A 15936-nucleotide genomic window follows, 5' to 3' on the forward strand; every position below is an offset into this window, starting at 1 on the left:
AGTGGTTTCAAAATTCACCACCAAAGGATGCTATATAATATGCCAAATGTAGATATAGTAATTTTTCTGCATGTATATAAGGAGAAAAAGTGACAAGCATAAATCTAATTTTTATTCATTTCCATTTTGCATTCATGGGCTTCACTGTTCAATCTGCTGCCCTTACTGGTATGCCACAAACTGCATCCTTTGCACAGTGTCTTCAATGGCAAAACACACCTGGTCAAAACTGATGTTGCACACATACAGCTTTATGTTGTCTTTCAGTGCTGGCAAGTTAACAGGATGATCCTGTCTTTAAGAAATTCCTAGAGCTAGAGGACACAGGGGATCAAATCAGATGAATGAGGTGGCCATGCAGTGGGAAATGCATGGATGATCACTTTGGCTTCCATGAAATGTTCTCGAAGAACTTTCTGTACAGATTGACTGATGCATGGAGGGCTCCCATCCTGCATGAAAATGACTGAATTCATGCAGAAGCAGTGCTTTAGCTGTGGCACAATAAAATTATTTATCACATTATTATTAAGGGACACCTGCAAGGAGTAAAAAGACTCACTGAGGGAGGGCACCTACAACTCTCCGGCTACACCACTCAATCCACCAACCCTAGTGAACGGCAACTATCATCATTATCTACACCAATATCATCCGGTCCCCACCAACATTACTAACATCACAAACTACCACAAACATCCATGTCCACAGCAAGATTCAAACCCACAACCTTTTGGCTGGAGAGCAGATATGCTAACCACTCGGCCAACAGATTGCGATACCTCTCAGCATGTGGGTTTTGTGTAACCATACCTAGCATTTGTGGGTATTTACAGTTCTGTTCAAGTGAAAGTGAGCATCATCTTCCCACAAAATCATTCATGGCCATGCAGTGTCCAACTCCACTCAAGCAAGGAATATTAAAGCGAATGTCAGCCAGCTTTCAAAGTCCTGTGGGTACAACTCCTGTGACAGGGTCATCTTGAATGGGTAGAAATGCAGAATATTCTGTAGAATTTTCAAGGCAGTTGCATAAGCCACATCCATGTGTCATGATACAGCATCTGCACTGCAGGAACCAACACTGTTATTCATGGCCTGTTCCACAATGGCAGCAGGAACTTCATTCACTTGTTGTTAACTGATTGGTTTGCTACCTCTGCCAGGTCTAACTCCCAACAATCCCATTTCTTCAATAAGACTAATCATTTGTCGCAGAGCATATGGAAATATTGGACTTCGTAAATGTTTGTTCCTTTGACAAAATTCACAGAATGCAGCAACAGCTTCATGAACAAAGCATGTTGAGACAAGGTTAGTGCCATTATCTTTTTAAATCTTCCTGGCACTTGCCGAGTTATATGATATGCAAATTCTGTGCATTTGGTGTTAACAGCACCTCTGATGGTGAATTTTGGAAGAAAGTTTTTTTTTTCCCTCAAATATTGCTTCTGCATGACACACAATGTATTGACTAAACATACACATGTAACCACAGTAATAAGATTTTTTAATAAGTAAATATTTTGTCCTAAGTATCATAGGACATTGTCAGTGCAGTTAATTCAAACAATACTAGGAATCACATACAGTTAGGGCGAATGCTTACAATGGAATCCCTCTATGTGTGTGCAGTAGCGTGTTAAAGAATTAAATTAAAATATATCTGAAAAAAAAAAAAAAAACATTAAAATGAGATAACATACATAAAAAAATTATTTTACACAATTTAGGATGACAATTTTCTAGACTTTAGGGATAGTAAGAACGTCATTACAGTTCAACTTAGGTCTGTGACATAGGGCTTCAGCACTTTCTTTATATAAACGTTCATGTTAATATGAAGATCTATGTAGAAGTTTGGTCTTCTTCCAATGGATCCTATGGTTAGGGTTTTCAATTCCATGTTGTGCGAGGCTAAATTTCTGCAGTTTGTTAAGACGGATATGGTCTTGATATTCCGAATTGACAACATGGAACTGAAAATCCTAACCATAGGATCCTTTGGAAGAAGATTAAACTTCTACATGGATCTTCATATAAACATGAAGACCTAATCACAGACCTAATCTGAACTGTAATGATTCTTACTATCCCTAAAGTCTGGAAAATTGTCATCCTAAATTGTATAAAATAATTTTTTGATATATGTTATCTCATTTTAATATAATGTTTTTTTTTTCCAGACATATTTTAATTTAATTCTTTAACATGCTACTGCATGCATAAAGGGATTCCATTGTAAGAATGTGCCCTAACTGTATGTGATTCCTAGTATTGTTTGAATTAACTGTACTGATGATATCCTTTGATACTTAGGACGAAATATTTACTTATTAAAAAAAAATCTTATTACTGTGGCTATGTGTGTATGTTTAGTCATGAATGCTTCACAGTTTTCATTATACAACACAATGTATTCCTGCAAAGTTTCGCAGCATTTGGATCACTGGATGGTGCTCCACAAGGCCTTAAACAGGTATATTTTAATTTTGATCATCCTGTATATAAAAATATAACCGGTTTTCATAGCTAATAACTGAAATATATAATGTCTGTAAACACTTTTAAATTAATTTAGAGCATTAAAGGAATCTTGATAACTTGATGTTCTGCAGAAATTAGCATTTTTATGTTGATCATTAAAAAAATATTAATCACACTTACCTCTTCACAATTTTGCAAGAACCTATGTAACTGTTCTTGATCCTTCAGTTTCTTCATCTGCTGTTCAGCTTGCAGATGATTGGCATGTTGCCTAAAAGATATATAAAAATAACTCACAAAATATTCATAATGTGTTTCTTAGAACAGCAGAGAGATTGACTACAAATGCAACATTTCGCAGCTCATTTTGAATACAACTTCCTCAAGCAGTACTGGAATACAGAGGGAACTGTCAGAGATGGTCAGCTAAAGAAATGACTGTTCTTCTTAATTTATTATTATTACATGACACCTACAAGGAGTCCAAAGACTCATTGAGGGAGGGTACCTACTCTGTTCTAAGAAACTCTACAGCTCTCCATCTTCACCACTTAATCCACCAACTACAGCAAACCACAACTACTATTATCATCTACACTAACACCATCTACTGCCCACCACCACCACCACTAGTATTTTTTGTCTGTAAATTGCATGTTTTCTCAAGGCTTTGTTTGTATATGGAATGAAAAACCTGAGTTTCCAGGAGAAAAAATCCTACTACCTCCATATGAGATCAGCTAACTCACCTTCAATTGGAAAAAAAAAAAAAAAAAAAAAAAAAAAAAAACTATAAAGATTCCTCTCATCATGAAGAGAATAGAACTTAGGTCTTTTCCAATTGAAGGACAAAGCAATTGGAAGAATGACGGTGCGTCATTCTTCCAATTGTGCCATGAGGCTTAATGACAATAATCATACTGTACTGACCTAGGAAGTGGCTAAGTGTATGGATGTCCTGCTCAGAAAAAAGTTACATGCTAAACTACAAAGCAGGAAATTATGACCAACTGAGGAGAATATAGACTCAGTTCCATGGTCAGTTGCTGGATGGGAAGGATGTCAACAGTCAGAAGAAGGATTAAAAAAAAAAAATACTTAAATGGTGCAAAACTGGAATGCATCTCTAGAGAGTTCTAAGAATAAGTAAAGTTGGTGTGAAATCTATGCACACAATCTTATTAAGTTTTTGATTCTCAAGAAAAAAAAGATGTGGAAGGAATATTGTGCTGATATCAGTTATGAAAATCGTAAGGCACAGGCCACAAGAGTTACAAGTATTGTATGGAAAACTAAGTCTCAGTACAAAAAGAAACCAGTGCTCTGCAAGCTAATCGTTCAACTATAATTCTGCTAAGAGCTATAAACCGTGTATACAACAAAGCTTAATGCTCACTCTATACTGAATGAAGAAACTCAGGTGTATGTGGGGGAAAGTACTAGACTTGTTGCATAAACCGAATAAGAATTCGTTAATATGGGAACTAGCTGCGCCTTTGATCTGGATGCATAATTTGAGTCTAAGCACTGGGAAGATGCCACGGGAATGGAAAGATGTATGATAATCTCACTACATAAGGTTAGTGCAAAACTGATAGGTCTAACTATTGAGCTATCAGTAAATCTGCAGTGGTGATAAAGATTTTTGGAAAAGTGGTAAGAGTTCACATAGAGAAATGGGTTCATAGAGAATTTATACTTTGCAATGAACAGCATGAGTTTACTAGGGGAAGGTCATGTGCAAGTAACTCACATTTTATAAAAATGTTACAGTTCAGTAAGACAAGGAAAATGGATACCATGATACTGCTGGACATTGCCAACACTTTGGACAGGATATAGAATGCAAGACTGTTGCATTAAGTTGGAGAATATGAGATTGCATTATAAATTATTAGTTTGGATACGTAGATGATGACTGAAAGGTATCAAAAATGGGGGGTATTGAGGTGTGAGTCTGCAAGAATTAAGGTGATCAATGGTGTATCCTAGGGTTCAGATCTTAATCCACTTATTCAATCTGTAAATTAATGACATTAGAAGAGATTTAACTGGAGACACACACAGCTGTTTTCTGATGATGCAAAGAAGTGATTTACACACCATACTTGCAGAATGGTATGTAAGTCACTTTTGATGAAATGATGAGAGAATCATTTCATGAGAGAAAATGGATTTGTTCAATGTTTGTCAATGTAAATATATGCATTTTAGTGTAATAAGATCTACAACTGTGTATCACGTTAGTGGGGTCATTCTAGAAACAACTGATTGGGCTGGGGAGCTTGAAATTTTGATAGATAGGAAGCTGAAGTTCAAGATTCATATTGCAAAGACTGCAAATAATCCAGAAGTTAATGGAAATGTTCAAATGAACATTAACTTATAAAGAGAAGGAAGTTATTTTGCCTCTTTATAAGGCTTTGAGTCCATATAAAGGGCCCTACTTTATAACATGGAGTACCTGGAGTACTATGAGCAGTAGTCCTGATCTGGATTACTGTGAGCTAGTCTAGTCTACTTGTTTTTGAGGTGATGCAGATATAGTGGAGAAAATACAAAGGAGGGTATTAATGATGAATACTGGAACTATGGAATGTAGATTACGAGAATAGATCAAGAATGTAGACTACTGGCACTAGCAAACAAGAGAAAGAGGGGGTGATGACATATACATACAAACTTCTAAAAAGGGTCATTAGCATTACTGGAAGAAGGAATTTTTCATTTTATAGAAAGCAAGGTGAGGACAAAAGGGTATCCTAGGAAGTTCAGAATGAATACAATCAAGAAATGGGAAAGATTTTTTTCTCTCATAAATGAATGCAGGATTGGAATACCTTACTTTTTTGAGGGGATGAGTACAAACAGTGTTGAATTCAAGAAATATATGATGTGTAGCCTCCCTCAATGAGTTCCCAACTCCATATAAGTTTCTTATAATAATAATTTCATGGATATCAAATTGTCAACCAAGAAAAAGTTTTACATTCATTTATTATTTTCAGCAGAAATAATTACTGATATATTTACATTTGCAGAGTTTTAAAAAAAAAATGTTTAGGAAATGAAGTTACATGCATGAATAAAATGCCTTGTTATTCCTTCATTTCCTTCCTTACAAATTCTTCCAAATCATGAAAACACTTATATAACAATCATGGCTATATAATATAAATGAAGTAATACATGAAATAACACCTGCAAATGTGTTATGAAACATATGTTCCAAGTGCATATGCTTATATCACATATTTCATCTTTTTGTCCAATTCTCATTAAATGCTGCATAACAGTCCTTGGCTGTTAATTATTGCATTAAAAATGAGTATTTCATTCATTTACGTAACTGATTCCTTTCTACCTCATTGATATCTACCCAACATTTTGCTTGCACTTCCTTTAGTTCAATCCTAAATCCCTTTCCATAGTACCAAAAACAAGAAAAAATCTGCTTACCTTTCAGCAATATTTTCTGCTTTCTTGTGAATTTTATCAGCTGCAAAATGACCTTCATCACACAACCTTTGAGCAAACTGGATTACTGCATTAACTTTCTCATCATTAGCTTCCATGGTGGCCAAAAAGGTTTCATGCCTCTTAATAAGATTTTCTGCTTGTTCAAGATTGGCCTATAATTTAATATATATAATAAATTTATGATATTTATTATTTCACAGATATTTCTCAGAAGGAAAATATGCTATCAAAAATAATTAGCATTAAGTTCTCAAATACTTTATTTTCTCCAAAACCTGCTTGTCTGTCCTATTTCTTGTTAGTGCTGTGGTGCAAAGTGGAGGTGAAAGGTGGATCATTGTGTAGGTTGACACGAAAGACAAGTAAAGCAAATTAGAAGTTAGTGCAGTAGTCCTGATTATATTTCAGGGGCAAACTTTGTTTGCTTTTCATTTTGAAATAAAAATGAAATTGATTAAAGAACTGTATATATTTTGTGTATGCATCCTTTGCCCAATATCACAAAGTCTAAAGTTCGAATATTCATATTTTTTTATACTAATACTATACTGAGAAATTATGATATACTGGTTATGAAATTGATGTGGTTTTGTAAGTTTCACCCATTCGAAAATCTGATTTATTTGCTTTCTGGAATTAAAACCAAGAATTTCTAAGTGGGAAAACTGTATAATCATTCTCTGACATTTCATTACATAGACGTCTGTGGTACAAGGACAATAATGAATTGTGATTATGATATTTATCACATGAAATAACTTGATATTAAAAAAATATATATTTATTCAGACACTTGAACTAGTTTCATGAAATAGCTGTGTTTTAACATAGGCAGGAGTAGCGAATACAATAAAAACTAAACTAAATGCAGGTAAAGATCATAATGCAAATATTTGAAAAAACAACAACAAAAAAAAAAAAAACAACTAACAATGGAATGCACACTTGTGCTAAGTAGACAAACACTTGAAGGTTGGCTGCATGAGCACTATATATTTTATATGAGAGAGGATCCTACTTAGTGTAATATCATGCCTTGTTACAATTTAATGTGTATTCAATGAGCATCATTTCAGTATGCTGCCACAATACTTCATGTTTTGATTCTCTTGTATGTACTATCCAATCCTAATTTGTGTTTTCTTTTTTCTCAACATTCTTGAAATGTTCATATATGCAAATATCTCCTGACCTGCTTGTCTGTCCTATTTCTTGTTAGTGTTGTGGTGCATAGTGGAGGTGAAAGGTGAATCATTGTGTAGGTTGACACGAAAGACAAGTAAAGCAAATTAGAAGTTAGTGCAGTAGTCCTGATTATATTTCAGGTGCAAACTTTGTTTGCTTACACTTGGATAAAGGATTAAACCAAGTATAAAATTTCTTGGTATCTTTAATTTAAAGTAAAGTGAATGACCTGACTTGTAGAAGTAAACAGATTCTTATTCCATTGCATAAGTCCGTGATAAGGCCACATACCATATTTACTTGAATATAACTCACCCTCGCGTATAACTCGCACCCCTGATTTTATTTTATGAAAAATGAAATTAAAAAGTTTCACATATACTTCACACATGAAAAAAAGTTTAAACATGTTCATGTCGGAGCGATAGTAACTCGCTCCCTGCAGTAAACAACACGAACTCCCAACAACCACTATACTGCAGATGCAAAAAAAACAAGTGGTTTTATTGTATCACTGAATAAGGTACAGAGACATTTGTAGTCTGTGTAATATATTTCTCAACAAATAGTGCAATTAGAGACAACTGGGATAAAAACGGCACTAACTAATGAATAACATGTCCCCTCCCAGAAACTATGCTGTATAGACTCAAGCAAAACCATATGTTGCACCAGCAAACACAGTATCTAACTAAAAACTATTGTCCAATTTTTCAATTAAATAAAATAAGTGTTTGTTTGATTGCATTTGAAATTTTCGATGTCATTAAGACAGATCACAAAGGCTAACTTCAAATAAAATTCTACCTAGAATTGAAACATGCCATATAACGTGTGTGTGTGAGTGAGTTCGCCCGCCAGCTCGATGCAGAAGTGGCACGTAAACAAACAGCAATAAAATTCAATGGAAGGATTGAAACCTTGTGTGAGTTGAGCCCACCCATGTGATGCGAAAGCGGTACACAAATGGTAAAGAGAAATTCCATCGGTACGATAAACGGGCAAAATATCACCCCATCATGAACGTGTTAAAATTAAAAAATGTATAGTGAATGTTGTTATGGCAGTTTCAGATATTATGAAATTCAGTTGAAGAGAATTAGCATTTCAACTCAACAATTGTTGGCTTGCCTTTGTTGTTGAGTCATGCGATCTTTTGTTAATACCGCACCAATCATATGCACATCTTCATAGCTGCTCTATCTCTACTGACCTACCATTGCTATTTTGTTTTGCACTCTACTTTTACTTCTCATTAGTCATTCGTGAAGGACTGTTCATTACATATTTCAAGTCTTGTGAATTATTGGTAATTTTTGCTTGAAATAATGGGTAAGAAGATGACGCTATTTGGATAGATGACTTTGAAGATGCATACAAGGAAATCGCTCTCGAGACCGGAAGTAACGATAGTAGATTCTTGGTAAGTCATATCCCATTTTCAGTTTGTTCCTGAAAACTTTAGTTTCCAAAAATCCTTGCATATATCTCGCACTATGATTTTTTAGTTTTAATTTTGGGGAAAAAAAGTGAGAGTTACATTGGGTATGGAGTAAATAAGGTATGGATTACTGTGCACAAATTTGGTCACCTGGTTTCCAAAAGGATGAAGAGATACTGGAAATGGTTCAGACATGATTGATTAAGGTAGTTTCTGGTCTCTGGAATGTTGAGTATGAAGAAAGGTTGGGAAGATGCAATTTACAGTCTAGTGGATAGGAGGAAGAAGGGTGATATGACAGAGATATACAAGTTGGTAACGGGTTGTTATATAATTAACATTGAAGAGGTGTGTAATAAAATGGTGGGAGATCAGGGGAGAACGAGAGGTCATCCCTGGAAACTGTGAGCAAGGGAGAAAAAGCAGGTTTATTGCTTAGACAGTTAATGATTGGAATGTATATTATGTATATTGGAATGTAAATCTTGTTGAAGGAAAATAAGGCAAATTTGATAGCCTGTTGGCATAACAACTTTGAAATGATATCTGCAAGTGACTTAACATAGGAGAATATTGCTGCTCCTCTGAAAATGTGTTGTGCATGCTCATCTGGTTGTCTGTGGGGTTAATGTAGGATTTTGTTGAGCAATGTTCTGTTATAGCCATTCTTTGTTAGGCTAAAACAAAACAGAACTGAGATAACTGAGCTTTTTAGTTTATTTATACTAGTGGAGATTTTATGTTTTCTATCTCTAAGGGTTAATATAATGAAGAGCTCAATTATCTCAGTTCCATCTTACCAAACAATAGCTATAACAGAACAGTGGTCAACAAATCCTACATCACTCCCCCCCCCCACACACACAGGATAATCAAATGAACATTAAAAACAGTTCTGGAGCAAAATTTATGGGAATATCATCTACATTATGAGAGGGTATTTTTAAAAAATGCTGAACTTTTTTTTTAATCTACAGGTCACATTAGAATTTATCCTTAACCCTTGCTCGATTACCTCAGTTCCATCCTACCAAACAGTGGCTATAACAGAAATTAAACATTTAATTTCTGTTATAATCTTTAAATTAAAATTGTTTCAATTTACTTTATGTTTGATGAGTAAAGTGAACTTTTTTTTTTTAATTCTGATGCACTTAAAAAAAAAAAAACAGGTCCAGTCTGTAGTCCATAACTTGGAAGTCCGTTGATCTCACTTTCTCCTTGCGTGTTAAGCTCAATGGCACATCACATAACACAGCTTCTTTGAAATCTAATTCATGCTCTGATAGGGCATGAATTAGATTTCAAAAACCCATGTTTCCAAAAGGAAAAGCCCATCTGCCTCCATATGAGACCAGCTAACTCACCTTCAATAGGAAAGTCTTGATAAAGTCTTAACATCCTGCATGGGATCCAAATTCAGGCTTTTTCAACCAAGGCATATCATTAAAACCAACTGAATCATTGATGTTATAGTCAATAATGGAGATCATTAATTCAAGTGCTGGATAAGTACAATGAAAATAGGCTATCTTTTCATCTTGATAGATAAAATGAATATCCTCAGTGTATCTGATAGAAGGATGTGATGAATAAGGGGAAGGTGAAAGTGTGTGCACACATACACACACAAAACACACAGATATTTTTCACAATACATTAGAGGAAAAGCACTTTCATCACCAAGCTTATGCATTTTTTTGACTTCCTCTTCAGCTTCATTGTTCTAATCATGCAGAATTTGTACATGAAGTAAATTAATTAGATTAATTCAAGTAACTTTTAATTTAAATGCATTTAGTGCACAGTGGAAAGAAGAAAAGCACCATCAACATAGCTCATTAAAAAACCATACACAGATCAGATAAGAAGATCATTTGAGATTAGAAAGATAGAAATAAGTGTGGTGACAAAGCAAAAAAATGGACAGAAAGAACTGGAAGGACAGCAAAGGTCATACTGCACCATATCAAAGGTTATAGCAGTACACAAGGTAGAACAATCGCAAACATCAGGATGCCCACAGCAGGATTTAGACCCACAACCCATTGGTTGGATAGCAGGTACGCTAACCATTCAGCCAACCAGGCTGGCACAAACTCACAGAGACTTGTATATTTTATTATACTGGCAATAATATGAAAGGCTTTTCTAAGGCATCAACAGCGATTTATCAATTGAGGCTTAGAAAATATATATCAAAAATTAATACCATGGCTGAATTCTGTTTTTATAATAAAAAAAAATTGAAAATCTCAAAAAAAGAGGAGGGTAATATCAGGAAAGCAAGAGAATGAATTCCACTTGGGATGCTCTATCTCCAAGATGAATATAGAGAAATGAAATGTATTTTAAGATATTTTCAGTGAAATTTTTGCTTAAAAGACATGTTTATCCATTTCACTCTTATTCTATTTACCTAAGATAAATGAAAAGAAAATGAGTACAATAATTAGAAAGGTTATAAAGTCTGACTATAAAATATATAAAACAAAGGCAATTCTAAAAATGTAGTACACATAGTAGCATTTATGTAGTATTGTGTAATATTTTATATGCAGCATTATGGAAAATAATAAGCACATTATTCTTCTATATTAAAAAAAAAACTAGTATTTTAAATCTCTCATTCTCATCTGCATTCTCTTTTGAGAAAGTAAGGAGCAGATACATATTTGAAATTTATTACAACAAAAACTGGGCTTTCTATACTTACTGGTGTTTCATCTTTAGATAAGTAATGCTCCTGTTGATTAAGCAGCACTTCAGTCTGTTTCGCATCACGCAAAAACATCTGCATATTTAAGCTCTGGGATAACAGTTGTTGCCGGTTTTCCCACATCTGATGTAGCTCTGTCCATCCATCTTGGAGAGCTTTTAATCGCTAAAAATTAATTTCTGCTATTAGATAACTTTATTGAAATTCTCAATTTTAAAAAACTAAAAATGAAAAAACATGCAAAATAAACATCTTATGCCAACTTGTACTACTTGGAAGTGCCTAGAAAGTAAAAGCTTAATGAAAACCTATTATTATTATATGGATATCTCTATAAGATCAAGACTCACTGTGGAAGACAGACAGTAAAAACAATTCACACAATACATACTCATAACTCTCCATAAACTCATTCACTCTGCACACCCTCACCAACCATACTCTCATATAACCTCCAATGATATAACACCTTGTCCTCTCCTCACTCACCATTTATCAAAAAACTTCTTTTGTCTCAATCTTATCAAATCCCTTTAGTAACTTATATGCATAATTACTAAAAACTCCAAACTTTCATCTGTCTCAATAGCAATGCACACTAGCATATCACTCACATCCAACAATCAGGGAAGTAAATGCACAAGCCATGATGTCTACTGAGCAGCAATTGGGGGGAGGGGGGGGGGTGCTTTATTGAAAAAAAAAAAAAGTGCATAACACAAAATTAAGAATCCTTTCTTTTTGTGTTGCACAGTGATCAGAATTCATTTTAAAAATTATGGACTTTACACAACCATGTTATAAAAAACTCGTTTAATTTCTCGACGTTTCGATCTTCATATTAAGATCATCATCTGGAGCAAATATACAAATATATAGGACAAGCTGAGTTACATTACATACAGTAAGCTACAGAATTAATTTGTGATCAAATCATTGTTTCTGTAGCTTACTGTATGTAATGTAACTCAGCTTGTCCTGTATATTTGTATATGCTCCAGATGATGATCTTAATATGAAGATCGAAACGTTGGGAAATTAAAAGAGTTTTTTATAACATGGTTGTAAAGTCCACAATTTCTAAAATGAACAAAACTGAGAAATTACATATTTCTATTCAACGAACATATAATTGTGCATAAAATATATGTGTATATATCATAATAACATGAACTTGCAGTTGTAATCTTCAGAAATAGTGTTCATCCTTAGGTTTTGGACACCAGTGTATGATACTTGCCTTAGTAATTTGCTTACTTTTTATAATAAAGTGGCAATGGAGGTGAATTAAGAAAATGGCTACTCAGCGATACTGTTGGATTTTGCAAAGGCATTTGATGGGATTCCAAGTAGATTCTTCTTATTATTATTATCCAGGCCTCCAGAGGGTCAAAAGACTCATCGTGGGAGGTCCTTCCTAAGAAACACAAAGTCTATCATACCACTCCTTAAACACAATGACCGTTCTCACTCTCACCACTCCATCAGGCAATGCATTCCATGGTTCAACCACCCTCCATGCAACGAAACCACTCCTCACCCTCTTGGTCACGGTTTCCTTTCGTAAATTCCAGGGATGGCCTCTTGTCATCACTCCTTCCTGCTGTTCAACCAAGCAAAAGAACTCCCCAGACTCCCTATGTTGCATAAATTGGAGCAAATGGAGATGATGTGAATTTGTTGATTTGGATTAGAGAGTGGCTGATGGACAGACATCTATGAGTGGGTTATAGAGGAGTTGAGTTCAGAAGAAGGCAAGTAACCAACAGTGTACCACTAGTTACCTGCCTAGTGGTTTACCACAGGGCTCAATACTTGCTCCATCTGTTGTTTAATTTGTATACTGATATAGGAAATGATCTGAAGCAAAAATATTAATCTATTTGCTGATGATGCACAACTGAAAAGAGCAATAGTAAATGAAGGTGATGTAGAGATTTGCAGGACGATTTAAACAGATTAGCTGTAGAAGCAAAGGTAAATGGCTGCCAATTTAATGTGGCCAAGTATAAAGTGATGCACTTTGGTAAGAAGAAGAAATCACATGCTTGTACTATATTGATAACTGAACTGCAGGAAACTGATAAGGCCAGGAACTTGGAGGTGATTGTGGACTGGGAATTGAAATTTAGAGGGCATATTACAAAGGTGACAAAAACAGCACATCAAATTACACGGTTGTTGTAGAACACATGAACAAACATAGGGAGGCTATTGTTCTCTTATCTTATAAAGATAAGGCCACATTCGGACAACTACTGCACACTTATCTGGTCACCTGGATTCTGTGGAGATGAAAAAGTGGTGGAGAGGATTCCAGAAGCAAGTGATAAAGTTTGTGGCAGGTCTATGGAATGCTTCCTAAAAGAATAGACTGATGGTCTAGTGGCTTCAAAAACTAGCTGATAGGCAAAAAAGATGAGGCATGATAGAAGCATATAGGTTATTAAAGGGATTTTATAGGATTAACAGGAAGGAGAGAACGAGGGGTCATCCCCATGAAAATTGTGTAAGAGTGTGGCTAGTAAGGGTGTTAAGACTAGATTTTTTTGTTTAGAGAGTGGTGAATGGATAGAATTAGTTGCCAGAAGTGGTGGTGAGCGTTTTTCAAGTGGCAGTCTTTTATAGAATGCCAATTATTAGAAGAGGTTATATTCCTATGCCAGTAGCTACAGTGTTATTTCTTTTGCAGTTTGCTTGTCACAGCAATATGTGCACTGTTATAACCTATTTTAAAGTGAGAGCACAAGAGTAGTTGTTATTTATTTAAATATGCTTGGTTACGTAAGCCAAGTGTGCGTATGTGAATCATTCTCCTTTATTGCAGCTTTTTTGTTATTAAAAATATATTTCTATAATACCTGATTAGGTTACTTTTTAAGTCAAGCTAGTTTTAGAGAGAAAAATTACATCCTATAATTTCTTTACTGTTCGACATCAGAATGTGGTTTTGTACCACTGTATTAAATGAAAAATGAAATTTTCAACTATTTTGCAGTAAGGTATAAAAGTGTTTAAATTATGGTACTGTCTGTGGCATTTTTGCCAAATAATTTTAAGCTTTGTTAAGCTGTTCTCCTCCTTTTGTTCTCTCCTGATCTCCTGCCATTTTATGAAAAACCTCTTCAACATTGATATTATAACAATTTTTACTCGGATCATTTATTATTATCATCCTAAGACCCCTTGGAGTCAATGACTCATCCAGGAAGTCCCACAGCTCATCATACTGTGCCTTAAACACATTCAAATTCTGCAGATACCACACTCTCAGGCAAGGAATTCCAATTATTCACAACTCCGCATGCAAAAAACCTGCTTCTCACTCCCTTGTTCACACCTTCTTTATACAACTTCCAGGGAGGACCTTTTGTTCTCTCCTAATCTCCTGTCATTTTATGAAAGACCTCTTCAACATTGATATTATAACAATCCCTTACCAAATTATATATCTCTATCATATCAACCCTCCACTATACTCTGTAAATTGCACCTTCTCAACCTTTTCTCATATTCAACATTCCAGAGATCAGAAACTACCTTAGTCAATCACCTCTGGACCCTTTCCAACATCTCTTCATCCTTTTGAAAACCAGGTCACCAAATCTGTGCACAATAGTCCATATGTGGTCTAATCAATGCCTTATACAATGGAACAAGGATGCCTTACTCCTACAAGTCAGTGTCCTTCACATTATTCCCAGAATTCGTTGTGTTATTCTCACAATTTTGGCAATATGTCCTCTAAATTTTAAATCCTTATCCACCATCACCCAAAGATCTATTTCCTCCACCCCCAACAATATATCCCCACCAAGCATAAATTCTACATTGCATCTTTGTTTCCCAAATTTTAAAACCTTACATTTTGCAACACTGAACTGGCATTCCCACTCTTGTGCCTCTTTTTGCTCAATCTATTCAAGTCTTCATGTAAGGTCAGAACATCTGCTCTACTCCTCATGGTTTGTTCCAACTTTGCATCATTGCAAACAACTGAATATCGCCATCCAAATCTTCCCTAATATCATTAACATACAAGTCAAACTGCAAATGGCCCTAAAACAGACCCCAGAGGCACACTACTAGAGACTTTCCTCTTCCACTGCTTTCTCCCCATAAACAACTTGCTGATACACATCAGATAGTCTCAATCTCTAATCTAATCACTAGTAAAATATCCAACCCAATACACTCTAGTTTAATTATCAACTTATCATGGAGTAATCTATCAAAAGCCTTTGAAAAATATAAGTATACCACTGTGTATACTTAGTAGACTTGAATAAATTGAGTGATTGGGCACGGAAATGGGGATACGAGTTCAATGTTGCTAAATGTAAGGTTTTAAAATTTGGAAAACAAAAATGGGATGCAGAATTTATTGCTTGGTGAGGATATATTGTTGGAGGTGGAAGAAATAAGAGAACTGTGGGGTGATAGTGGATAAGGATCTGAAATTTAGGGGAATCATAGCCAAAATTGTGAAGACAACACAAAGGCTTCTGGGAATGATGCAGAGGACATTGATGTGTAGAAGTAGGGAGATTCTTGTTCCATTGTATAAGGCTTTGATTAGGCCACACATGGACTATTGTGCCCAGATTTGGTCAACTGGTTTTCA

The 15936-nt window shown here is 35.0% G+C and overlaps 1 protein-coding gene across 7 annotated transcripts in view; it reads right to left on the reverse strand.

The window, feature by feature from the left end:
• Positions 1–15936, reverse strand: part of LOC150095089 (spectrin beta chain-like) — a 577773-nt gene that overhangs the window by 230019 nt on the left and 331818 nt on the right. For all 7 annotated transcript variants that reach the window (XM_090411296.1, XM_090411299.1, XM_090411298.1 and 4 more), the window contains exons 24-26: positions 11310–11477; positions 5947–6119; positions 2668–2758 (exon numbers count right to left, since the gene is read on the reverse strand). In XM_090411296.1, coding sequence (XP_090267422.1) covers positions 2668–2758; positions 5947–6119; positions 11310–11477 — 432 coding nt within the window. The remainder of the gene's footprint in view (positions 1–2667; positions 2759–5946; positions 6120–11309; positions 11478–15936) is intronic.

Source organism: Typopeltis vanoorti, chromosome 21 (genome assembly GCF_054136105.1).
Source record: "Typopeltis vanoorti isolate ZY-2024b chromosome 21, IOZ_Tvanoo_1.0, whole genome shotgun sequence".
Classification (NCBI taxonomy): Eukaryota; Metazoa; Arthropoda; class Arachnida; order Uropygi; family Thelyphonidae; genus Typopeltis; species Typopeltis vanoorti.